This window comes from Panthera pardus, unplaced genomic scaffold (assembly GCF_024362965.1).
Source record: "Panthera pardus isolate Hobbes unplaced genomic scaffold, ASM2436296v1 HiC_scaffold_18, whole genome shotgun sequence".
Lineage (NCBI taxonomy): Eukaryota > Metazoa > Chordata > Mammalia > Carnivora > Felidae > Panthera > Panthera pardus.
The window spans coordinates 30225078-30252032 of record NW_026526743.1 but is presented as its reverse complement, the minus strand read 5'-3'; the positions used below and the strand labels follow the sequence as shown (position 1 = coordinate 30252032).

Sequence of the window (26955 nt, the reverse complement as noted above, 5' to 3'; positions counted from 1 at the left end):
TGGAATCATAAAATAATTATGATATTCACATACACTTAAAGAACAATGCTTTCACGGACTGGCCTTGGGAGAGAGGACTCAATTTTTAATGCTTCTTTTGTAATGTATTGCTAATCACTAAAGCAGTTGAATTATTTCATTGATTTTTAAGGGTATAAGTACTTTAGCTAAGTGCATGCTGTTGTCATGGTATTTACATGGGCCTCATCACATTTGTTGGTGCCTTTCTGAAGTTTCGCTGAACCTGAGTGATATTTATTTTGGCTTGAAACAAACTAATCTTGTTGAAAATTCTAGTAGAATTTCACCTTGAAGAAATGTCATGGGATTTTAAATCACAAATGTTGGAAAAAATAAAATGTACTTGGACAGAATTATGATGAATACAATGTGTCGTTGGCTTTGTTCTATGTACTACCTGACATGTTCACCTATAAACTTGAATTCAGAATCGCCAGAGGCATGGTTAAAAATAGGCTATGTCAAGGTTCTTCTATATCTCCCTCCGGGTACCGAGTTGGCTGGCTACATCATAATACTCCACAGCAGCTCCTCAGAGATTTCCCTTCGGAAGGTCACCAGAAAAATAATAAATAATACTTTATACATCATGCATTCGGCTTCCCAGTGTGCAGTGGATATTTCATACCTTATGCAAGTAAGAAGTTTTATTATCCAAATGAATATGGCTGTCTGTTAAGGTTTGCTGTGGTGAATTAAGACTCTCATAGAAGAAGAAAAGCCAGCTTGTTTGTGTTGTATCGAACCAGCTTTTCTTCAGAGCTTCATTGGTTTTCCTTTAGAAAGACTGACAGTTTTGTCACATTACTGATTAGCTGCATTTTTGTTGGCAACAAGCACGACGTGTTTATCTTCCTTAAATTTATGCCATCATATTTAAAAACAGAAAGCAGGAACAAAAAGGAGGGATTAAAAAGAGCCCAATGATAAGCATTCACATTTCAAAATATGCAAATAATGCCCTCGTAGTCAGAAGCAAATTGTTGAAAAATTGAATGTCGATGCGTTTGTGAGTTCAAAGAACAACCTTGATTTGCTTGTGGCGGATGTGTATATTTTCAAACAGGATGTGGTCGGCAAGTCAAAGCCAGCAGTATATTTTGGTTAGAAAAATCTTTACCTCTAAGCATTATTGTCAGTTCAGATGATCATCTGGAAATTATTTTAATCTACAAAAGATTGCAATTCTAAAAATCTACAACGTGCGCTCCAAAGGGTTGGCTGGTTTTTTTTTTTTTTTTTTAACACCTCTCTATAATCTGCCCAGCCTGCTGAGTAGCATTGACATCAGTAGTACATCAATTTCAGAAAGTGGATTATTTTTACTAGACAGCTATTGTGACATATTGGGTCAGTCATAAATGAAAGATATTCATGCAAGCATGCAATACTTGTAATGAAGTCTCACTCTGACCTTCTGTATGATTGATTCTGTAATTTAGTTTTCTCAGGCAGTGCCTGAAATGAAATGAAATCATGTTGAACAAGTTTTGAATACCCACAGTGCACCAGGAGAAGAAAAATCTGCAGCCCTAGAGGCTTGAGAGAGAGCAGCTGAACGATTTATCTCTGTGCTATTATAGCCTTTGCCAGCGTTCAACATTTCTTCTTTTTTTTTTTTTTTTTCTTATTTGGCTTAAGTACTTAATTCTGCAGGTAGCTGTAAATGGGAAAATAAAATGCTGTTCAGATTTAAAATGACAGGACAGGAGTATGTGCAGGGGACTGATAAAATATCTTGAATAGAACTGACCTTTCATGTAGCTGAAAGTTACTGGGGGATTCATCCTCATAATTACCATATAGATTATTTTTATTTCTTTCCTGCAATGAAACATTTCAGAGAGCAGTAGTGCTGATTGAATGAAAATTGAACTTGTTAACATTCTTTTCAGCTTAGCCTGTTGTACATAACAGAAGGTTAGCTTTGATGAATTTCAGAATTCTCTTTGATATCCAAGAAACAGACAGGAAAATAATTGTCTCTGGTCTGATATTTTGTATGCCCCCCAAAAGAGAATTTATAAAACACACTGATAATTCACATACTTTTTCTTCATACATTATATTTCATGTTTAGAGGACTGACATTTTCAGTTTGATATTGCTTTGGATTTCATTGTGATACCACATGTTTATAGAAAACGGTACTCTGGTCGCTCTGGTAATATCAAACGTAGTGTGAGGGAACAGAAGAGGATGGAAGTAAGGGAGGTGTATTTGAGTACGGGAGTCTCTGTACCTAGTAAGGAAAAAGAAAAAGAGAGATAAACGTCCTATGGAAGAAACGCATGCCCAGAAGAAAATTAAAAGCTTTTGAAATATTCATAAGACTCTGAGGTCACACTCTATAGACAGATGCCATTTTTGACCAGAGAAATGGGAATATAGCAAAATAACACATCTAAAATTACCAGGCTTGTTTTCCAAGTTTTACTTTTTCACGCCATCATTTGTTGTGGCTCCAGTTTCGAAGTTGAATTATTTTTGTTTTTACGAAATGACTTCCATGCCGTTTTTGTACTTTAAAAAAATCTTACATTTAGAGAAATAGACTTTCAATTAATACATTGTTTTAGCAATGTTGCCTAATGTGTTACAGATAAAACAGTTATTTCATGGGTCATTAATGTGTTTAATGCGTGGAACGTTCTATTAAAACAGGCCCTTATTATTGTTATGAACATGTTCATTGCCATTGTCAATAGGGTCTGCAGAGCTGCATTCCACAGGATTGCCTTGTAGCCACTGGAGGGACCAACAGTCTCTCATACAAATTGAATGATGACTTCGTTTAGATTTATTTTTGGTCAAGTGATGGTCAAAAAGCATTCTTATTCTAAGTTAACACTGGAAAAGGCACAGCTTACCTAAGCAAAACACTCCCTTTGAGTGGAACTAATTCAAGTCCAGATTGTAGAATTGAAACGGTGTGAACCTTTAACATATTTGCTGAGACCTACTAAGTGCCATATGTTGTTCTTAACCGTTAGACACTACACTATTTATAAAGTTGTTTTCTTGGCTACCAGTGTCTGTTCCATGTAATACAAAAACCACAGAGTCTGATGACTATTTTACAGATGTTTATTGTCCAAAGTCACTTTCTAAAAAATTTTTTTAAATGTTTTTATTTATTTTTGAGAGAGAGAGAGAGAGAGAGAGAGAGACCGAACACAAGCAGGGGAGGAGCAGAGAGAGAGGGAGACACAGACTCTGAAGCAGGCTCCAGGCTCTGAGCTGTCAGCACAGAGCCCGACACAGGGCTTGAACCCACAAACCGTGAGATCATGAGCTGAGCCGAAGTCAGTGCTTAACCGAATAGGCCACCCAGGCAGGTGCCCCCACAGTCACTTTTAATTTAGCTGTTACTACACTTTGGCAATTGTCTGCCAAAAATGCACAGGCTGCAGACATTTTTTATGGGCTGCCTTTCTTTGTCGAGCAAATAGCCTTGTACCATACACCGCTTAAAATAAATATTCTTTGTTCTTCTTGGCCTGTAAATACTCACTGACCCTGAACATACGCGTGCTGTCTTTAAGGTCAAGTTAACGTTAGGCTCATCTATTAAAAGAGGAGCGTGTTCCAAACTTTTCCGCTAAACCTGCTTAGCTTGCGTGCAGTATGACACATGGTCACGTGTTTGATTTATAACATGCAAGAAAAAGCATCGTTAGAAAGTTACACTGTGATTTATTTCTCCCTATCTTGGTTTTAGCATGTCTAATCTATAGCTACCAACTATACTGTGGTATTGCCAGTAACTCCCAGTGGGTCAGGGACAGTAGAGACACCATTTCCCATCCCTCAGATTCCCGAATAAAACTGGCTTGAGGACTCCAGTGTTTTTTCAGAGGGGTGGGTGTTACTTTCATGCCACTGCCCCATCCTTTTATGCATGGCACCTGTCGCCCTTTGACACGGTTTCCGTTGCTTGTTCACATCCTGTCCCCTCCTCTTGCCTGTGTGAAGTGGACAGAACAGGGTCTGGGCTGGAATACAATTCCAGGCTCTCAATAAATATTTTATTCGTCGGATATATGCACGAATGAGAGAACGACGAAGGAATGCGTATTTGCTGTGAAGAGAATACCTTGACCACTAAATAAAGAAGTGGAGGAGGAGGGCTTAAAGTTACAAACAGCTGTGAACACGAAATCCCCCTTTAAACTTTCCATTTAGACCCGAATAAAATAAGCAGAGAGCTGACTCCTTGGTAAAACAAAGGAGTTACAGGGTATATCGCTGAAATACCATTAAGTGTTTTATGGTAAACTCTTGGAAATTTTGTTTTGCTAAGAAACTATTAATTAGCTCTTGGGAAGACTGTGTTTCACAAAACACTCATGTGTAGGTATGTTTGATTACAACCCTGAGAGTAGCTATTAAGTAAAAATTATCTATTTTGGTGAAGTTCAAGTTTGTGGTATCGAAGGTCTGTAATTATCATTGGTATGCATTTGTCACACCTGTGTTTGTTTCAGGGTTCACTGGGGTTCGGAATCTACTAGCTTTGCATGGCAGCTGCTTGCTGTTCACTTGGAAACAAAGTTTTAACATTGCAATAGACAGAACTTAAGTTAATGGAGCATAAAATTACCGGGCCTGAATTTCATATTTGTACTTCTCTGATCTTTATTAATATGAAGCAATTTTTATTACTGATAATTGTTTAATTGCTCCGTTTCTCAAGAAATATTGATTGAAAAAAAAACACCACAGTGAAAAATGTTATTTAGTCACACTCGCTAATATATTTGGGTTATTTGCTTCTTAATTAGATGCTATCCTCTCTTATGAAAACCTAACATTGGATCGTTACAGAGAATATTTATTTGCATGGAAGGTGCGTATCAGATGTTTCAAAGTCCTTTATGATAAAAATCAACCCAGACAGAAGTCAGCACCACTGTCGTGAGTAAAAGGAAATAAAACAGAGTAATAATGTGTGGTTTTAAAAATAAGGAATCAGTTTGAAAGCCTCTATCTTCCATTTGCACAAGAAACCAAAACCCAACGCTAGAGGATGTGTAATTACATAGTACTGAGCGGGCAGCACAGAGATAGTATAATAAATACCAGGGGTGAGAGGGAAAAGAGTCCCTGTTCAGGCACCAAGATGTCATAGAGGCCCAGACCCTTGCTCCAGACCTGATAGAATGAGTGAAGACAGATTTTAATATGTAGAGGAGGGAGAGTTTTGTTGGCTGAGAAAGTCTGAACAAACTGCTCATTTCCCGCCCCCACACCCCCACCCAGAATCCCCACCTATCTTTATATGAAGTATGGCGGGGGGTTGGGGCGGGCGGTAATATCCCGTTGTGATTCATACAGGGAGGACATTTTTCACCTTGCCAGCCTCCTTCAATCTTGATTAAGTCTAGCAGAAAGTCTCGGTTTGGGACTAATAAGTCTTTCACCCCTCTTTTATCTTTCTAAATAAGAGAAAGCAAGGCTCACAGCCTTAGGCAGGCCCCATACCTTGACCGTAAAGGTGTTGTTTCCTTTCCTTGGTATTTATTTGGCAGTCCATTGATGCGGGTGTCCCCGGTTTTTAATTTATGCTAGCGATCCAAAGTTTCCTTTTTATTTAACCTAAAACTATTCAGATTTTAACAGTTCACTCAAATGGTTAATGTTCAGTAATAGACTAGATTTCAGGCAATTTAAGAAAATGAGGGACCACCACCAGAAATCTCCATTCCTTGGTTTCCTGTTAAAAAAAAAAAAAAAAAAAAAAAAAAAAAGACAAGACAAAGAGGCTCTTTTATCAGGTGGAGAGAGGAGCCAGTCTCAGCTGAGCACTCCCCACACCAAGACCTACACAGGCCATGAAGGCTTCGTTGAACTGTACTTCTAGGCAAATAGAAGACCCTGCACGTCCTATTATTTTGTGAAGCCCATGGCCTGTCCATTCAGAAAGAATTGGGTACTCTTCAAAATGTAGGAAATGTAGGTTAAAGTGTTAGGATATATATTTATATTTATGTTAATTTATATTGTAACCAAATTGTCCCCCACTGATTTCAATGGGTTGCCCATGAAGTGCAATCAGTTACTATCTATTGGAATAAATAATCCCCCTAGATAGATACAAAGCCTTTAAATTTATCACGACATCCTTCTACACTATGAATAAAATCCAGGCTTCCTAGGATCGACTACAAGACTTGTCACATTATGGCCATTCCTTGCCTCTACAGCTTCAATGCCAGTCTTGCTTTCCCTGGCCCAGTAACACTGGCCCCTCCTTTCCTTCCTCAGGCACCAGGCCTTCGCACATATTCTGCTCTGCCTTGGATGCTCTTCCCTCTTTTCTAGCTTACTAGCTTCTATTCTCCCTTTATACCTCGGCCCTAGAGGGTCACCTCCTCAGGAAGCCTTCCCTGATTACCCCCACCCTTTGCACCATCTGGCTCATTGCCACCTCCCCAGTCCACTGAATGTCACTCTTCACCCTGCCCACCCTGCTCCCATCTGTACTGGCGTCCTTTCCATTTCTCAAGCAAGCGAAGCTCTCTCCCACCTCAGACTTTGCACATGCTGTTCCCTCTGCCTGGAACACGATTCCTGTACCCTTCTTTCCTGGCTAGCTCCTCATGCTCCAGGTATCTGCTCACATGTCCTCACCAAGAAGCCTTTCGTACTGACCCCTCAAACGTAAACCCTATTCTTGTGCCAACTTTTTTTCTTTAACCTACTTATTTTCCTCACAGTATTTATCGCAGTTTGTGTCTTGTTTATGCAAATGTTTTCTATTCTTACCAGCAAAACATAGGCTGCGGACACTCCCTCCGCACCCAAGATGATGTTTTCCATTATGTTTGTCTAATGAAGCAGTTCTCAAATGAGCGGGATTTTGCCCACCAGGGGACATTCGCCAATGTCTAGAGACATTTTGGCTGTCACGATCAGATTGGGGAGTGGAGGCTCCTGACTCCTAGTGTGCAGAAGCCAGAGATGCTTCTAAGTCGTCTACAATGCACGGGAGACCCCTCCCCCAACAAAGAATCATCCAGACCACAGTGTCCGTCCTGCTGAGGTTGGGAAACTCTTATCTAATAACCTCAGAGATCAGAGTGAGACGAAGAAGAGAGAATGAGTTTTTCCCAAAGGATGAACTGTTTTAAGAAATGATACACGTGAACCCTGCAATTGTGAAAGCTACCAGCCTTCAGTTCTTACGTGGGATATAATCGTGGCAATCTCTTATAACCCGCTAGTTGCTTTGCCTTTCAGTGATCGTTGGTAAGGCTTTAGGACTTAATTTTAGGGGCACCTGGGTAGCTCAGTCGGTTAAACGTCTGACTCTTGATTTCAGCTCAGGTCATGATCTCACGGTGCATGAGTTCACGCCCCACCTGGGGCTCTGCGCAGACAGTGTGGAGCCTGGCTGGGATTCTCTCTCCCTCCCTCTGCCTCTCCCCTACTTGCTTCCTCTCGCTCTCAAAATAAATTTAAAAAAAAAATCTTGTAAAGACTTAATTTTAGTAAGTGAGAGGTAATGATTTTCAAAAATGCATTAATTTCTTAGGGCTGTATCTGTGGTTATACATTTCTTTATTGTGTCGTGACTACTGGGAGAAATTGCGAGCTATTTTTGAGGAGTATATATGAATTATTCTTGCCTACACTTTGTCAGAGTATATTTATTAGTCCATTCTAAATCATGTTTAATTTGGGTAATGCTTAAAAGAATCACATGCTAGCTTTCTAGTTTTCAAGGATTTGAGCATTGGTATATTGGTTTCTCTGGCCTGGCACATAGCAGGTGCTTAAAAAATACCTTTAAACTGAACTGACATCTTTCTTTTTTTAAGTGGGAGTCCTAAGATCAAAGGAAGTATCTTTCAAAGGGTACCTTTTTTTTTATGGAAAATGATTGGAGCTGTTAAGAATCAACAAGTTCCCCAAGGCAGTTAGTTGTTAATAATTGGTGGCCCTAAAGGAACTTGAATTTCTAAAGAGAGACTTTCACTACTAATCTTCTTGTTCTGTAATAGTCATGCATAGAAAGTTATTATGGCATAATTGTGGACCATGGCAAATGCTAGCACATTTTGATGCATCAGTTATGTGGTTCGGGGGTTACTTGAAAATATGTTAGAGGACCTTGGTGCATTGTCCTATGGGAGATAAGAAAAATGGCGCCAGCATGTTTGGGGGTCTGAAGGCTATGTGGATGGCTCGAAGTTTTGGCAAGGCCTGGGCCCCACCACCAGTATGTTTCAGGAGTAGTTTTCTCTCTGTCCCCAAGGTAGAAATTTCTTGTTATTTCTCTCTCTCCCTCTCTCTTTCTTAAGTGAAATGTTACGAGCACTCTCAATTTATAAAATAAATGAATATAGACTGCTTTCATTAAAAGGGGGGTGATGGCAGTAGAGAGCCTGGGGCCCCATTCATTTCTTTCTGTCAACACATGTCGCCACTGTTGGGCCATGGCTCCCGAGAGCGCCGTTTTCCCATCAAGCTAGCTCGGTGACACTGCAGGTAGAATTTAGAAAGAGCTGATGAAGCCAAGAAAACTTACTTCTTGGCCTTCTGTTTGACCAGGAGCTCCATTTGAAAGGCAGTAGGTGTGGGATAAGTCAGTCAAATACCTGTATGTGCTGAATTTCATAGGCATTGGAGCAAAGCAAGTTCTCTGTTAATGAGAAAGTTGTGTAAATCACATCATCGTATTTCATGGTCACGCCAGTTAGCTGATTTATTATTTTACAGTCAGAATTGAGATACACAATTTAAATGTAATCTGGAAGTTCCTTGTAAATACTTAAAACATCTAGATTTAAATAAGTCTGAAAGGACTATTAAAGTGCATTCTGAAAGACCTATCTGGAGAGTAGAATTAAAAATAAGATCGCTTGGGTGCCAGGGTAGCTCAGTTGGTTAAGTGTCCAATTCTTGATTTCAGCTCAGGTCATGATCTCACAGTTTGTGGGAATGAGTTCTATGTTGGGCTCTGGACTGACTGTACAGAGCCTGCTTGGGATTCTGTCTCTCCCTCTCTCTGCCCCTACCCAGCTCACGCTGTCTCTCAAAATAAAATAATAAACTTGAAAAAAAAGAATACGATGGGGCGTCTGGGTGGCTCGGTCGGTTAAGTGTCTGACTCTTGGTTTTGGCTCAGGTCATGACCTCGTGGTTTGTGGGTTCGAGCCCCACGTGGGGCTCCACACTGACAGTGCGAAGCCTGCTTGAGATTCTCTCTCTCTCTCTCTCTCTCTCTGTCTCTCTCTGTCTCTCTCTGGCCCCCCTCTCTGCCCCTCCCCTACTCATGTGTGTTCTGTCTTTCAAAATAAATAATAAACTTTTAAAAAATAAAATTTATAAATCAATAAATAAAAATTTTTTAAATGAAAAGAGTAAGATCACTCAGTTGTCACTAGTTGGAGGGTAGAAGCGACATAAGCAAGCAATGGTGGAAATTGAGAAGAGCATGGGAGAGCAGGTAGACAGCTCAAATTTTTTAGGAGGAATGGCTAAATGAGTGGTAGGATGCCAATCAAAAAAAACCAAACAAACAAATTAGGACACACCGACACTGTAAAATCCACTTTTGTGATACACGTCTGCAGAGGGACACCTGCCAGTAAGCGGAATGTAGTATTTCAGGGACAGCGGAAGAGGGTGTCGGTATTGTCAGTGAGACCAGGAGGAGTGGGATTGTTCTGGTACATGTGACACGTTTCTCCAGGATTCCCCAGCAGTTTAGGAACTCAGAAAGTATTAAGAAATGGGAAGCTTATACATTTAAGATGAAACCCTAGCACTTAGCTCTACTGTTTAAACTACTCGTAGATCTTTTTAGCTTGTCCTCACTAGTGTGTTTTTTTCATTCATTTTGTTTTGTGTATTTATAAATGGAAACGTTTAAAATGCTCTTCTCTTCACCCTTCCAGTTCCTTCTCTTATAATGTGACCATTGTTAAAAGTTTAGATACTTCTTAAAAAAAAAAAAAGAGGGGACTATACACTATAATTATTTTACAACTCGCTTTTTCAACTTCTTTTTTTTTTTATTTTTTTTTTGTTAACATTTATTCATCTTTGAGAGACAGAGAGAAAGAGAGAGAGAGAGAGAGTGGGTGGAGGAGGAGCAGAGAGAGAGGGAGACACAGAATCTGAAGCAGGCTCCAGGCTCTGAGCTGTCAGCACAGAGCCCGATGCGGGGCCCGAACTCACTGGCTGTGAGATCATGACCTGAGCCAAAGTCGGAAGTCGGATGCTTAACTGACTGAGCCACCCAGGCACCCCATCTTTTTCAATTTCTATATCTTGGATATCCCTCTAGGTCAGTGGTTCTCAGATGGGAGAATTTTGCCCCTCGAGAGATAATGTCTGGAGGTATTTTTGATGGTCATGACTGGTCAGGAGAAGGAGAAGTTGCTTCTGGTATCTAGAAGAGGCCAGGGGTGCTATAAACATCCTACCGTGCAAAGGACAGCCTCACAACAAAGAATTATCTGCTCCAAAATGTCAATAGAGCCAAGATTGGAAACCCCATTCTAAGTCAATACACATAAATCTAATTCATTATTTTACAAAGCTTCGTAATACTTACAGGATGCTGGATCATCGTTCATTCAACTAGTTTCCTATTGATATCTGCGGCTTCTTATTTAGTGATGATTATATATTTGATATTTAGAAACGAAACGCTCCTATTTGGGTATTTACAACTCATCTGTTTCTTCAAAGAGCAAAAGTAAGTCTTCTCAGAGAGACTCAAAAGAGGAACAGTTAAGAATTCATAGGCTTCTGTATAAAATTAGATTCCGGGTCACTGTGAGTCGAGAGAAATTTGGTTTTGGTAAAAATCACAGACTCACACTAAATGACAAGTCTTCAAGTAAGTTGTTTAAAAGCAGGTCTTCATTTTTTGATTCTTCAAAATTAAAAAAAGAAACAGCAGCAACAACCCTAAAGCCTTTTAAATGACTGCCCACAACAGAAGGGCTGCTCTTGAAGTCACTGCAGTAACTTTCAGAGAAGCTACTTCTGATGATCTCTGCTTCCTCCTCATATGTATTTTTAAAAATCCATTAGTATCTTAAATCATGGCGGGTTGAACGAAAGGTTTCAGAAGAAGAAAGTGATATCCAGTCCTAGAGATGTTGAATGACTTCCAGATGCCATTGACAATGGAATTCAGACTGGGCATGGCCCTCTGGTTAACCACAGAGGGTTTTATAGAAAGGGTGCCCTGAAGCAAACAGATGTTGGCTCTGTGCTTCCCTAAGCCCCTCCTCTCTGCTTGTCAAATGCATTCCTGGAAGGGTCAAGTGAAGACCAGATCCTCCCGCCCTTGTAGAGCTGGGTCTACGGGAATGGTACCAGAAGTATGTGGGAGAATGTTGGAAGACCCACCTGGTAAGCTGGGAAGGAGTAAAACCCCTGCTTCAACCCTTTCCTTCTTGCCTGTTTCCTCAATAAGAAGCCTGAGTTGGACGTTTATCCTTCTTTGCCAATAGGCTTTTATTATTATTTTTTAAAGCCATTTAGTGACAGTTCTAGAGTGAAATAGACTAGGCTGGATGATTTGGTCTTAGTGCTTTTGACCCTTCAACTTTGAGGCAAGAGTCCTTCTAGTTAATGAATGAATAGGGACCATCATCCCGGAATAGGTCAGACCTGTCTAAGGAACTGCTAACATTTTCAGCTTGTTGACATTTGGGAAAACGGAGAGCTCACCTCCTCGTTGTCTGTTGCCTTTTTAGGACCAGAGCCACACGCAAGTGCCCCAGTACCGTCAGGATCACTCCTTGATCATGAGGTCCATTGTCCACATGACTGATGCTGCTCGCTCTGGGATCATGCCTCCCACTCAGCTCACCACCATCAACCAGTCTCAGCTCAGCGCCCAGTTGGGGTTAAATTTGGGAGGCGCCAATATGCCTCACACGTCTCCTTCACCTCCAGCGAGCAAATCAGCGACACCCTCCCCTTCCAGCTCCATCAATGAAGAGGATGCTGATGAATCCAACAGAGTAAGTTGACTGCCTTAGTGTGTCACGTACCCAAGAATTTCAAATCACCTCATGCTCTGTCTTTGAATTTCATTCATGGTAGTTCCTGCCTTCTCTTCGTGGATTTGGCTAGCATGTAACTTTATGATGGTTTGATTTTTTTCCCCCTCTTTTACTTATTCTTTTTTTTTTTTTTTTTTTTGTGAAAAGTGTATTCTGCTGGAAATTGGGAGATCTGGCTTCTCCGACTGATTGTAAGGCATCGAACATGTCACTTAACTCATGTAGGCATGATTTTCCCGGTCTGCAGAAGGGAAGGCTTATACTAGATTCCCCAGGAATTCTATACTAAAGTGCTCTGGTTCTAAGTTAATGTCCATGTGGATAAGTTTCATCCAGTTAGTTGGCTGAGCCGCTGTCAAATTGGGGAACCTTGCACCTTGGATGATGTTTATCACTTAGTAAGTTCTAATTGTTGCACATCTCTGCTTTTGTCATGGAGAGTGATGCTCAAATATGCATGGGTTGAAATAAAAACTTAGTTGCAGGTGGGACTTTTATGAATGCCTAGAAAGGTATTCTGTTTCATTAAAGTCACTTGTCCAAGATACACGGTTACTCATTCTTTATTCATTATGTGTTGTATACCTACTCTGTGCTTTGCCTTGTACTTGGTTCTGGTGACATAAAGATTTATAAGAGAATTACTACCTCTGGGGCTCCCCACTGGGGACGAAAAGCAATGCTTAAAACTAGCTCCAGATGTGATTAGTGGTATAATTGATGTATCTGGTGTGCTAAGATTGTAATCGATTCTGCTTGGGAGAGTGATTTGAGGAAGACTTTATTGAGAAGGTGATATTTGAATTAGGTCTAAGAGGATACATAAAAGTTTGTGAGGCAGAAGAGAGAGGCCAGCATTCTGGTCGAAGGAGCAATGGAAGTACATGTCAATTTATGAGTGTCATGAACAGTTTGATATGGGGAGGAAAGACATAGGAATTGAAGAAAGCAGTAGCTGAAATGTGGAAGCCTTTCTCCTGCAGGTCGTTGAGAGCTGATTAATGATTTGCATAGAGGAATAGCAGAAGCAACTTTATGCTTTAGAAAGATGGCTTTGGCTGTATACAGAATGCGTTACAAAGGGAGGGACGGGAGGAAAGGAAACTAATCAGAAGATCTTTTTGTCATGAAGTGTTTCCTTTTAGCAAAGGAAGGAATGGACAGGGGGTACCAGATCCGTGAGACATATAAGAGGGAGAATCATAAAGTTTTGGTGATCCGCCGGGGTTTGAAGGAATAAAAGATAAATGGGGTTTTAATACGAGAGTTAGCATGGGTATCAGCAAATGAGAGAATCAGTCCAGAGAAAGAAGAATGTTACTTTTTCTCCCATGGAAAAGATGAGAGTTTGGCATGGTATGGGTCGAATTTGATGCACCCACATTTGAGCTAGAACTCAGTTCATTGGAGGGAGAACAACCGATTTGGGGACCATCACACGTAGATAGGAAGACGTGGAAGTAATCAGGATTTCTCAGAGTGCATAAGGAGCCCTGAGCATCATTTATTTTTATTTTTAAGTAGCAAATGGAAAAAGAAGAGCTAGAGAAGGTAGAGAGTGATGAAGTAAGAGGGAAGCAAGGTTAGAATCTATTGCAGGGATTTAAAGGAGGGTTTGATCTGTCCTGACATCTTAGCACCCCACTGGATATGTTAGCAACCTACTGGACACAGATTGGGTGAATGGATGACCAGTCTCTGCTCACACTCAAAAGAACTTTCGTAAGGTAAAGTGAGAAACAGGGATGTGAATAAGGCACAGCTAGGTTACAACTGGCCATGACACAATTCAGATGGATTCCTTTCATTTCACTCACATTTCCACTGATCTGATACTCACTTTTGTACCACACTGAAATTGTCATGGCTAAGGAGAACCTTATCTGTGACTCCTAGCTTACTCCATTTTAAGCAAGAGTCTAGGTTTTGTGTAAAGGCAAGGAATCCAATTTGTTCTCCTTTAAGCAACTGAGCCGAGAAAGAAAGATTAAAATTATCATTGATTATGTTTCTTTTGGGGAAAACTACTTCCCCACCTTTCCCAACCCTCTTCAGTCAATCACATGCAGGTTCCTGTAGGAGAATTAATTCTAAGATTTTATTTAAACTGCAAGATTCTGCATTTCAGGTTTATTCTTAAAAGGTAATGATGTTTAGGGCACGTCATGGTTATCCAAGGAAGATATCAAAAGTTGTCAACATTTGAATGCTACTTTACAGGAAGGGAGATTGAGCTCTTTGGGAAAGGTTGCCCTGGAAATCGCTTTCACCTTGCCACTGGTCAGGGCATTATTGCTGCAAACAGTGCCAAGTTTTCTTCCAAGAAACGAATATAGTTGTTGGACTCAATTAGAAAAATCTGTGGTATATGTATATATTTTTTTCCTTGGGGCCAAAGCAGTATTTTTTCACTGAAGGAAAACTTGGCTCCCACTGAAGCTCTAACCGAAAGGCATCTGACAGCCTTACAATAAGTTCAGATTCATTAATTAGAATTAAACAAGTCGCATTGATTCTGAGAATTTAAAAAGGAAAAAAGATTATTGAGAATCATTGCATTCATTATCTGAGTTATGAAAGATGGCATTTTGGAGAAGAGGTGAGATGTGGCTCACCAGCCTCTGAAGTGGGTAAACTACTTGTATGAAGTACGGATGTTGTTCCCACTCAAGTAGCGTGTGTAATAGCCCCGCCGAGAAGCGGACTTGGGATACCCCAACACATTGAGGGTCCAGAGCGCTCAGAAACAAGGCACTAATCAGTTTCCTCCCTGAGAATTTCAGTAATTGGATGGCGTTCCAAATGACTGTCATGCAGAAAGTAATGATACTCTCGGAAAATTTGATTTTAGGATTCAAGACTCAAGGCCATTAAGAACCAATCTGTCAGCAACTTGAGTCTATCTCTGTTGATCTTCCCCACGACTGGCTTTTAAAACTGGTCTTGTCATACATTTCAGCATTCTTGATGAAGTTAACGGCAAAACGATCTTCAGTATAGTCCTATTATAATCTAGGGGGATAAAACAAGGCTGATGTATCTTTTCTCCTGCTTCTCTGATAAGGATACTTTACGATCACTGACGCTAGATAATGGTAGCAGCAGGTGACTCTGGAGCTCATTGGTATATCAATGTAGGGAGCTATACCCATGTCATGTCTGTGGTTTTGCTCTCAGAGAGTTTGTATGATAAGTATGTGTAAAGTATTTACTGTCTCTATGGCAGGATTCTTCTGGGCAGAGTTAGTCACCATATATCATAACTCTTTTCTTATCAGTCTTCTTTGTAGCCTGGGTGATTTTAAGTATCATTTATTGCTCTCATACTGGTTTTTAGTTCAGTGAAGAATACCAATTTCCTTTCTATCTCCAGTTAAAGGAGTTTTGACATTTTTTATGTTTCTTGTTATCCTATTCTTCAGAAAGTTTTAATTGCTTAAAGAAATAAAGACGACCTTTCTTTTATTGTGCAAGCTTAGGGATTGTAGCTACTTTCCACTGGCGTTTCTGGAGACCCATTAGCCAAGTAACATTCTGGTAAGATAAAACTTGAAGCGTCAAAAAATTGATTCAGACTGATCATATATATGGCAGGTGACTATGGCAAGGGACCTCATTTCAAATATCTGAATATGATCCACGTCCTGAATTATTATTTAGATTTACTTCTAATACCTCTGAAAATGTAAAATATTTTATGCGTACACATGTAATGCACACACACATACACACACACATATGCACACACTTCATTGCCTGGTATAATGTTCTGTTTTTCATTACTCATAATTGCTATTTAGAGCATATGTTGTGAATGTATTGAAGATACTTCTGGGTCTCATTAATCAATGTTCTAAATGCTAATCTCTGCTGTCCAGTTAACTCTAAGAAAACTTACCCCTCCCCTGCTTTTGCCGGTGATTCATCCGTTGATGAATCTGCTTAACAAAACCTTAAAAGAACAATTGTGGCTCTGGTTAGGTCTTGCTGCCTTCTCTGCGAGTACATTCTAGGCAGTGAATTTTCTTCCTGCTTTGCAGGCCATTGGAGAGAAAAGAGCTGCTCCAGATTCTGGCAAGAAGCCCAAGACTCCAAAGAAAAAGAAAAAGAAAGATCCCAATGAGCCCCAGAAGCCAGTGTCAGCATATGCCCTGTTTTTCAGAGACACACAGGCCGCAATTAAAGGTCAAAACCCCAATGCAACCTTTGGAGAGGTCTCGAAAATCGTTGCATCTATGTGGGACAGCCTTGGAGAAGAACAAAAGCAGGTGAGGCAGAGATCCATCGTGACCATAAAATCAAGAAGTTACCAGAGTATTTCTTACATCTTCTCTGAGTGAATGTTCGCTTAATACGACTGTTTCCTATGAAGGCCTTTCTAAGCTGTGGAATTTAGAGACGCAGTTGTGTAAATCTAAGCCGCTCCCCAGGTATATGGATTTCTCGGTCCCCCTTAAGGGTTCGTGTTGGGAACCCATTCAGTGGAGAAATGGGGGAAATTCACGCAATATCCTGCAAGCATAAACTTTTGATGATCATCGTTTCACGTTAGATAATGTGGTATTTGCCCCCTTGGTTCAGAAAGGGCACTACAAACCGATCAGGACCATCCCTCTTGCCTTTTCTCTGATCATCTTCCCGATTGTGCCGTCCCGGTGGGTTTCCAAACTTTGAAGCCGCCTCTGCGAGTCTCAGTACTGTCCCCGGGCATTCAAAATTTTATTCCAAGTTCATTTGAAAGCTTGGCTGTATGAGATGTATTGAGAGATTACCAAGCCGGTGGGAGATACTTCCTTTGGGGCCTCACCTCCTATGCTTCCCTTGAGGCTCCTCCACACAAAGGGAAGTAAGAATGGCTTCCCGGCACCTCGCATGAAACTCCAGTGACCATTAATGGGATTTCACGTTATGTGTGCTCAGATGACCAGACCTCCCTTAGGAATAAAATGGAATAGCCATTTCGGGAATGAGGAGTGCCAAGGCCTCGAGTTTTCTTTTACGAATCATGACCTCATTCCTACTCGCTGGTGACTCTGGGATGGTGCAGCTATAGAATTTGCCCATTTGCGGTGAGCTTATTGTTGTAGGTGGCGCACTGATTTTCTGTCCCAGAAATGTAATCCTCAGGGACTGCCAAAGCTGCTGCGTCTTTTACCTCTGGAGAAAAAGGCAGTTGCACTTGGGTCTAACACACTACCGTCAGATACCGTTAAGAAAAGGAAGAGCAAATCATGGGATCTGTTTATGTAACTCGTTGGCCTCACTAATGGAAATTTACCACCTTTTAACTATTTCTGCGTTGTTTTTTGGTTTTTTCCTTCAGAAGAAAACCGCTAGTTCCATCTTTTTCTCTTACGTCTTCGCACACCGTACCTGTTGTTGGTGGTATTTTAATCTTCTTACTTGGTGCAGGTTAGACGTGTGTCAGGGCGAAAGAAGACACTGATGGAGAAACTTGTGATTTCCTGTGATTTGAACGATTGGTAGCAAATTTTGCTTTTTTTGCTATACCCCATCCGCTGCCTTAATGTGAGGCCCTCAGCTGGCTCTCTCAAGGCATCTAGGCCACAACCTGAAATCTTTTTTTCTCATTTATCATCGTAAACATCCAAATTGTGCTCCTGTGAGGATGGCAGGGTTTTGTTTTCGTGTGTGTGTGTGTGTGTGTTTTCACGTTTAAAAACCAAAGCCACTGAAACCAGCTTTCTCTGTGAGTTACGTTGTGACCCAATTTGTGCGGCCGTTCTTTTATGGCTGAGAATTTGTAGGCTAACGGTGATGCTAATTGTGTCTTTTAATAGGTTTATAAAAGGAAAACGGAAGCTGCCAAAAAAGAATACCTGAAGGCCTTGGCTGCGTACAGGGCCAGCCTCGTTTCTAAGGTAAACCCGTGCAGGAACGGCCAGTCTCTGAGTTACAGTGTTGAAAACAGCCCAGTGCACTGAACACATACAGGCAGCTCCCCTTTACAGTTGGTAAAAAAAAGAAAAAAAAAAAAAGGCGTCTTGAACAATTCATTAGCTTATTTGTTCCCATTGGAGATTACCTCAGTGATGGCATGAAAAATAGGAGTTCAGTTAAACCGCTGCATCTCCATTGTTTCCAGAAGCTTCACTTTATGTGTGTTGAGACTGTTTAACAAAGCACAAAAATTAAAGACCGATCTCGAATAGCCTCTCATTTTTGCTTTTTGTCAGGGACTGGGATCGGTGTCCTCCATTTAAACTGGGTGGTATTTTGGTCAGGCGGTTTGCGACATCCCATCATAAATTCTCGAGTGCTTCTATTATTGTCCTAGGGGATGTTGCAATTTGACCAAACTGTCCCACATCATATACATAAATAAACCTCACGACTTTTTAAAATAAAATTAGGCTCCAAATACTTAAAAAAAAAAAAGGACGTGTATATGTATTTTACATAGAGGAGCAAATGGGCCCTGATGTATTATAAAATGCACCAGTATCCCAAAGCAAATGTCACTCTGGATTATTATTACCTTGATCCAAAAGGAGTGTGAGCAATTACGTTATATTTTAACATTTAATTAACTTTGTCTTTAGCCTCTCAAGAATTTTGAGAGGCTTTGGGGAGAATAATTTGAACTAATGTTTTTGCTCTTGATATATTTCGTCTGGCAATCAGGGCTTCATTTCCACTGTCATGCTTGTTGCCAGAAGTACCACACGAGGCTGCAGGGCATGGTGGGTGTTGCTGGCAAAGCCATTTCAAAAGGGGCTACTTCCGGGGCACCTGGGTGGCTCAGTCGGTTAAGTGTCCAACTCTTGGGTTTCGCCCAGGTGATGATCTTGAGGTTCGTGAGTTCGAGCCCCGTGTCAGGCTGCAGAGCCTGCCTGGGATTCTCTCTCGTCTCTCTCTGCCCCTCCCCTGCTGGCTCGCTTTTTCTCTCTCTCTCAAAATAAACAAACTTTAAAAAAAATTTAAAAAGGGCTTCATTCCTTTTTTTCTCTTCTTCCCCTGAGTTGTTTCTTCTTTATATTAAGATCCACTAGCAGCAGCAGCTCAAATCAGATCAAGAGGGGCCCCCCTTGTTTAGCTGTCCGCTGTTGGGACAACTTCCATGTCATTAGAAAGAGAATACAAACATTCATGAGGTCAATAGTGAGACCTTTTTCTGAGACACTGGAAGACACACATTAAAAGATGTACCAGTTCTGGACTCAGATTTGCCTACTGGCAGAACACAGCGAATGTGTAGGCTACTGATGTTAAGAATGGAGGTATAGTTGGCTAATTAGATAGAGTGACCCGGCTAGAGGAGCAGTGCACATGTACTTCCTAAGTGGATCATTTATTCATTCATTTACCCAGAAGCAGGCATAGGTGATCTTTGTGTATTAGAGCATGAATAATTGACCACACATGGATTTCAGCCAAGAGGCAGTATCTCAAAAGACATCCAGAAAATAGCAACCATGATTGGGCTCATCGAGTCTGTGACTGATGTGGAAGGGATACCATAAAAGTTATACATCGGGGACTACAGTCACGATTCAGAAGTATGTCAGAATAAAGCTTAGTGAGTCCCCCAAACCAACAGGATGGAATTTAAAAAGAATAAATATAAAGCAGTGTTTGTTTGGGGTATTTGGGTTTTTGTTTTTGTTTTTGTTTTTGTTTTTTTCACTAAGTTAGTGCAGTTTGAGAGCATCCTTCATTTATATTCAGAGTCCTGGCAGGTACCTAAAATAGTCCGTGAAGTAGAAGTTCAGAATAATTTCAGTCCGAACCAAAAGTGTAAAATAGCTTCTAATGTGATGATCATCTCACAGGAAATAGTATCTAATTGTACAGCATGGTGATTAGACCACATCTGAAGTATCGGTTCCATTTTGGAATCCACAATTTAAAGGGGCATGGTAACCAACCAACAAAAGTTAATAGAAGCTTAATATTAAAACACAGGGAGTAAACCTGGCAGGCAAGCAAGAACTCTTTCCACTCGCCCACCCATTTCTCTTCACCAGTACGGTGGTGTCTTAAAGGCACACTGGTGTGATTGGCCAGGTGTCTAAATACAGACTTCCCTTGCAGTTTCATCCTTAAGACTAGCTGGGTGATTTTTAAATATTAGAATATATAAGAATTGTTTTCCAGTTTATATGTAGAACACTGTGTGTATTCTACCTTATGGGTGATTTAATAGTTTTTTAAAGATGATTAATGAGTCTTTGCAGGCTTCTTCTTACCTGAGGACTTTAGAACGTGAACCTCCAGTAGGCATGTAACCCACCAAGCTTCCGTAAAAAATCGGGAGAGCTGTCCACCGATAGCTGGTGTGTCGCCATGATGATGTGTTCAAACATAATCCATCAACAATGGCCTCTCCTCCATTGAGTGACTGTCAACATAAGATCACCACTCATAAGATCCTTCTACTAGTAGAGTTTATAAATGGGAGTAATAAAAAGCTGGAAGTAAACATGCAGTATCATTGAAGAGTGGATGCCAGCTTGATGCCTCCAAGGTGCTCCCACTCTCCCCTTCCAAAAACACCTAAGTTTGTGAAGAACAAGAGAAGAAAATAGCCAGTAAGAGCAATCACTTCAATCACGGTTACATTAGTAAAAGAATTTATCTTTGTGGAGGTGATTACGTATTTTTAGTGCAAAATGTAATAGCCTCTCTCCGTGTTGAGCCTCAGATCAGATCAGTTGTTTATCTTATGACAGGTTATTCAGACACCCGAGTGTTGAACGTTCTCCCCTGACCTAGGACTCCTGTGATAAATTCTGGAAATCTTTGAAGATATTGGGTAAACTAAAACATCTCTTAAGCCATAAAATACTTGCATTTAGTATCTCTAAGGAATTCAGTGACATTCCTCCTATATTCAAGTGAGCATTGTCATACACTGCCTGGAAGTGTAGGGCTTTGACATTTTCTAGTAGTAGTTTTCTGGTAGTAATTGTTAATTAATAAAAAATAGCTAACATTTACTAAAGGCGTCCCCTGTGCCACACGCTATTCTAAATGCTTGACAACATAGGAATTAATTTAATTCTCACAACCTCTACATAAGGTAAATACCATAACACCCCGTTTTATAGGTAAGGAAACTGAGGAACAGGTGGGTGAATTAACTTGCCCAGAGTCATGAAGCTGCCAAGTAGTGGGGCACAATTTGAACTCCCCGGCGGTCTATTGTCTTTTCAGTATGAGTCATAGTGATGAGGGTTAGCTCAGGCTTCACTGCTGGAGGTATGTCGTTTCTTGAACGTGTGTATCAGTTATCTTTTGCTACCTTGTGCTGTGTAACACCCAGCCACAAAGCCCAGTGACTTGAAAAGACAAGCATGTGTCTCAGAGGGCGCCAGTGAACTGGCTGGTTCTTCAATCCAGGCCTGACTGGGCAGGATCCACCAGTCCTGCTCATTGGTCTGCAGTCCGCAGGGGGGTTGGACCTGGCTGGGGCTCCTTCACGGACAAGGCAGTTGGCTGGCTGGCTGGCTTTTGAGTGGTGACTGGGCCCTGTGCCCCTTGTCACGCACATGGTGATGGCAGATGCCTAGAGAGGGTACAAGGCCAGCCCGATTCAAGGGGTAAGGAATTTGACTCTACCTTTTGGGGGCGGGGGGGAGGGGGAGCTGAAAAGTCAAAGGACAGGAAAATGGAGTCCAGGGAAGAAAAATGGTGGTCACTTTTTTTTTTTTTTTAACCAATTTGCAGTACTTAAAAAAAAACAGTTGACTGTTTTAAATTCTTGGGTATTTTAATATCTGGGGATTTTCTCCCCCCAAATGCAGGCTGCTGCCGAATCCGCAGAAGCCCAGACCATTCGCTCCGTTCAGCAGACCCTGGCGTCCACCAATCTGACATCCTCGCTCCTTCTCAACCCTCCGCTGTCGCAGCACGGGACCGTATCCGCCTCACCTCAGACTCTCCAGCAGTCGCTCCCCAGGTCCATCGCCCCCAAACCCCTAACCATGAGACTCCCCATGAACCAGATCGTCACGTCGGTCACCATCGCCGCCAACATGCCCTCGAACATTGGGGCCCCGCTGATAAGCTCCATGGGGACGACCCTGGTGGGCTCGGCGTCCTCCGCCCAGGGGAGCCCTTCCGTGCAAACCCAGCAGCAGCACCTGCAGAGGCAGCAGCAGCAGCTCCAGCAGCACCAAATGCAGCAGCAGCTCCAGCAGCAGATGCAGCAGCAGCATTTCCAGCACCACCTGCAGCAGCACCTGCAGCAGCAGCAGCAGCACCTGCAGCAGCAGCTCAGCCAGCAGCAGCTGCAGCAGCAGCTCCAGCAGCAGCTCCAGCTGCAGCAGCTGCAGCAGCACATGCAGCACCCGCCTCAGCCCTCTCCTCGGCAGCCCTCCCCGGTCACCTCCCAGATGACGTCCCCCATCCCCGCCATCGGGAGCCCGCAGCCAGCCTCTCAGCAGCACCAGTCACAGATACAGTCTCAGCCACAGACTCCGGTGTTGTCCCAGGTCAGTATTTTCTGAAGGCGCCCGCGCGGCAGGCGCGCCCGGATTGGCGCGCGCACGCGCGCTGCGCGCGGAGGCGAGTGGCGGAGGAGGGTAACCCGAACGCGGCCGAAGCTTGTAAGTGGCGGTCGGTTATGCAGAAACGTGTCACAGATCACATGGTCCTCTCAAGTGTCTATTAGATAGGCAATAAGAACACAGTGTAGCCGAGTATCACCTTCTAGCTGACTGTAAATCACTTTGTTTTTAAACAAGAAAAGCTGTGCTCTTTTATGTGATGCCTTTTTTATTTATTCAGGCTATACCTACAATATGTGAATCAAACCGTTTAATGAATCCTGGGACGTACTGAGGACTCTAAACTGGCCTCTCTGAGTCATAGAAAACGGCCTTATTTCTCCAGAAGTGAATAAACCGCACTTCCAGGCTATTTGAACTTCCGGAGCCCTAAAAATAAAAAGCACAGTGGTAATTACCTGACATAGGAAGATCCAGTTTCATACAAACATTTGTATGACGTGAATAGTTGATGGCATTTTTTTGTCATGAAAAAAAAGATAATGTAAATCACAGACTTTTGCCAAAGCTCTTATTTTTTTTTCCTAAATCTCTCCAGAAAAAAAAAAAAAATACAAGTGATTAGATTCAATTATTGACTTATTTCCACTTTTTTAACCCATGACTTCTCCAAATCAAACCACAGTATATGTTGTAACGATATCTATGGCCACTGTTAGCCCATTATGTTCATCCCAATTAGAAGAAAAGAATGTGAATATTATATTCTGTGTTTTGAGTGACAAGTTTCGAAAATAAAAACACTGTATTTTTAAAAGGGAAATGCACTTAAATGAAAACAGTTATTACAAAAGTTAAGATTTAAAAAAAAATGCAAGAGTTTTTATTATGATGTAATACCGGTAGAATATTTAAAAGGCGCACCACATCTGAATAATCAATGTAAATATTTTCTTTCAAAGTTGTAAGTTTTCATATCATGTGTTGTAAAGTTTTCATACATGAGGCTTTAACGTAAACACTGGTGACATAAACCATTCATTGCTACGTTGCTTATTGTGTTTTTATGCTGTTTTATACTTTTTTATGAGTTATGATAGCAGCGATTAAGTTGTTTGTATTTTGCTTAACTAAAACAAAAAATGCTTTTATCTTGCTATAGAATAAACACATTTCAGTAAAAACTGTGGACTGTATTTTGATGCAACAACCAGGAAAATGTTCACTTTTCAAATAAAATGATATGTCAAATTTCACTTTCGGTTCCTTGAATACGTATACGATGGGAAAACAGGCCACCTACCAACTTTTCTTGAGCCAATGCATCATACTCTGTTTTCAATCGGAAATCGGATACTCATTGCAAAGAATTCGGGTTGCGTGGCCCACACCCAGGACCTCTTAAAAAATGGAAAATATTTTTTTTTAACGATCCTTTTGTTAAGATGCAAGTGACAGGTAAGTATAGGGGAAAAGGCAATTGTCTTCTCTTTGGGGCCAGAACTTGCCGGCAGTGTGTTGGTACTGCTGGTAAAAGGAGTGGCGAATGCTGATTCTTAAGCCAAAATAATTATTTCAGTGCTCATTTCTTCCCCCCTTTTCTTGCTCTGTAGTGGCTCCTCTTTGAGAACAGTGTGACCACTATCCCCAGTTGTCTTGCATGATTAATTACAGCATCTGTCCTGTCAGAAGCTATAATGAAGAGGTCTTGATAAAAATTGCAAATTACCACTGGCAACAGTCTTAAACTGTTTATGATAAAATGAAAATTAAAAACAGCAAGTGTCAGCCCTGACCAGAATCCTAATCTAGGAAACATGAGGGTGTGAGTAGGGTGTCCGTAGCTCCCGTGCACAAGACATTCAGACATAATGGAATATGGATTCCTCAAAGTTGTTGTTGTATTTTCAAAGAATATTTACTGTATGTTGTGGGCTATGAATAATGAATTCAGCTTTCAATATTTCATAGTCCTCTCGTACTCTGTATTATGTACAAATATTGAACAGCAAGAGATTCTAATTATAAATTTATAGATTTCTTGCTGTAGAAAAATTTATGTCTAAATTGAAGCTTTTCATAAGATGTATTAGTTGACAGGTATCAGTGTTCAAACAGTCTTAGAATGATGCCTAATCACATCTACAAGGAGGCAATTGTGTTCCACAAAGAAATGATCTGCTTGCCTCGGACCCATCAGAAGGAGAGCTGATGGTAAGAGATTTTCTGTGAATTGAAACTAACATTACATAACAATAAGAACCATTTTATATTCTGTTGTGAAACCTTTAGACAAACGTCTTCAAAATTAATTGCTAAACTACATGTGACAGTAATTGTGTATTAGTTCTGTCATTGTCATTTTGAAAACCCATGAAGTATTGCTTGGGAAAAAAATGTCACTAGTGATAAGACTTAATTGCAAGCGAAGTCTGTTTTCAACTGTTTGCAGTTAGAAGCAGGTGTTGTAACATCTATTAAATGATTTTGTAAATCTTGGGTTTTATCACATTTGATTAAATGCTGCTAAGCCACTGACGGTCAATTTCAAGGCAAAAAAAAAATAGCTTAATTACGACAGTTTAAGAAAATTAATCATCAGGCAAAACTGTATGTTTAAAATGTCAAAAGGCTTGAATCATGAAAAGAATTCTCCAACCTTGCCACCAGATTATTTTTCTCAGAATTCACTAAGGCATATTATGAATCAACTTGTATTTCAATGTATACATGTGACTGGTTCCTATTCCTGAGAAGTCAGTAAGTACTGGCTGTACTTTTTGTTGTTGTTGTTGTTACAGGTCAGAAATAAATCAGGGTAATGAAAAATAGACATGAGAAATGTGGTATCTGATTAGTGGGATTTCTAAATGGTCTAACTGCCTTCCCTCCTAAGCGGTCTCGGGACGTGAAGGAGGCCCCTCCGCACCCCCGCCCCCGCCTCTACCGCGCACACCTTTTCACTCCCCCTGCCCGGTGTGCGTTGTTTTGTTACTCTAGCTGAATACATTCCCTTTTTTTGCATTAACCTGTACTGCTGTATGATGGAGGAACATAAGGAGTTTTCATTTTTAGCTGACACGGGGTCATTAGTTCCCAACTCAAAGAACAAAAGCTTAAATGCCTTCGTGCAGCATAATTTTTGCAATTTATTACCACCTGACGGAGGTTTGAAGGCGTTCTAGACAGATGGATTAATATCTCGAGCTTAAGTAGAACTCCTCTGCTGTGTCCATTCAGCGGGTTTCAGACATCTGAATGGTTTCTTTCCCGTAACTCACTTCATGGAGCATTTTTCAGCACTGGACTTCAATCTAACCTTTCCTTCCACCCACCCCCCCACCCCCTTTGTTTGGCTTTTGTTTTGCAACAGCTGTTATTATCGTTTTTGGTCAGCTGTGATTGCTGGAGGCAAAATAGGACCAGATGGTGTTTTGCTATGCATGAATGGCGAGTTAGAGGCGTTGAGATTGAATAGGCCAAGTTTGAATGGTGTCGGTTCACCACCTGCCTGCCTGGGCTGTGGCACACACATCACAGTGGCAGGATCCGCCGCCGATCTACTAGAATCGGATGGGAAAGTGGGGCGCCGGGGTGGATTTTCCCCATATTTATTGATCTTCCATGCACTAACAGAATAATGCAGTGTACTGTCAATTTGAGTTAATTGGATATGACACAGCATGGGCGCGTAATCTATCACTCTAGAATTCTGGTTCACTGTAAGGATTTCATTGCTCACGCAGACACACACACATACACACACACAGAGCAGAAATTAATGGGCTAAGTAGACACAAGTTTAAAAAAAAAAAACAAGTCTGTCTAAAATTATAGACTCTCAAGTCTAAGGTTGAGGTTTTGGAAGGAGAAGACCTCTCAGGATTTGTGTCAGCTAATAACGCAAGGTAAAGAAGAGCCACGATTCTAGTATGTTTACAGAGCCCTCCTATTTGTCAGTTACCCATCAAGTGGTGCACATTTAGAAGAAATGTGCCTTGGTAGGAAAACCGCACAGATTCACAACCAGATTAGAATCCTCTTAGAAAACATTCCTAGATAGAATTTTCTCCTCACCCCCCTCAAATATAGTTAGTTTTGCTGACCATCCGAAGTAAATTTAGGGATAAACACTATCCCTGAATTTTAAAGTCCGTGAACGGCTTAACCCATGTTGCTTAGGATCCTACAGGTGTGACGGGTTTGTGTGTGCCAGCGTGTTGGAGGAAAAGCTTAACCACCCACGAAACGTGGAGTTAGATATGCAGACAGGCAACTCCATTTGCCTACGGCCCTAATTACTTAAATTTACTTCTGCTACATGCAAAACACTGTGATAGGTCCCAAAGGAGATGGGAAAATAAACAAGGCCTTCTGTTTACTTTGTATATGTTTGAAATCTTCCATAGTAAAGGTTTAAAAAAATA

The 26955-nt window shown here is 41.1% G+C and overlaps 1 protein-coding gene across 6 annotated transcripts in view; it reads left to right on the top strand.

Annotated features, from left to right (window-relative positions):
- The window catches only part of TOX3 (TOX high mobility group box family member 3), a 107573-nt gene extending 83789 nt beyond the window's left edge, over positions 1-23784 (top strand). For 4 of the 6 annotated variants that reach the window (XM_053906104.1, XM_053906103.1, XM_053906102.1 and 1 more), the window contains exons 4-8: positions 11745-12014; positions 16097-16324; positions 17858-17938; positions 21824-22513; positions 22809-23784. In XM_053906104.1, the coding sequence (XP_053762079.1) occupies positions 11745-12014; positions 16097-16324; positions 17858-17938; positions 21824-22513; positions 22809-22862 (1323 nt within the window). In that variant the 3' untranslated portion in view covers positions 22863-23784. Of the gene's footprint in view, positions 1-11744; positions 12015-16096; positions 16325-17857; positions 17939-21823; positions 22529-22808 lie in introns of those variants that run through there. The other 2 variants (XM_019455949.2, XM_019455947.2) reach the window with 1 other exon arrangement.
- The last annotated feature ends 3171 nt before the right edge of the window (positions 23785-26955 follow it).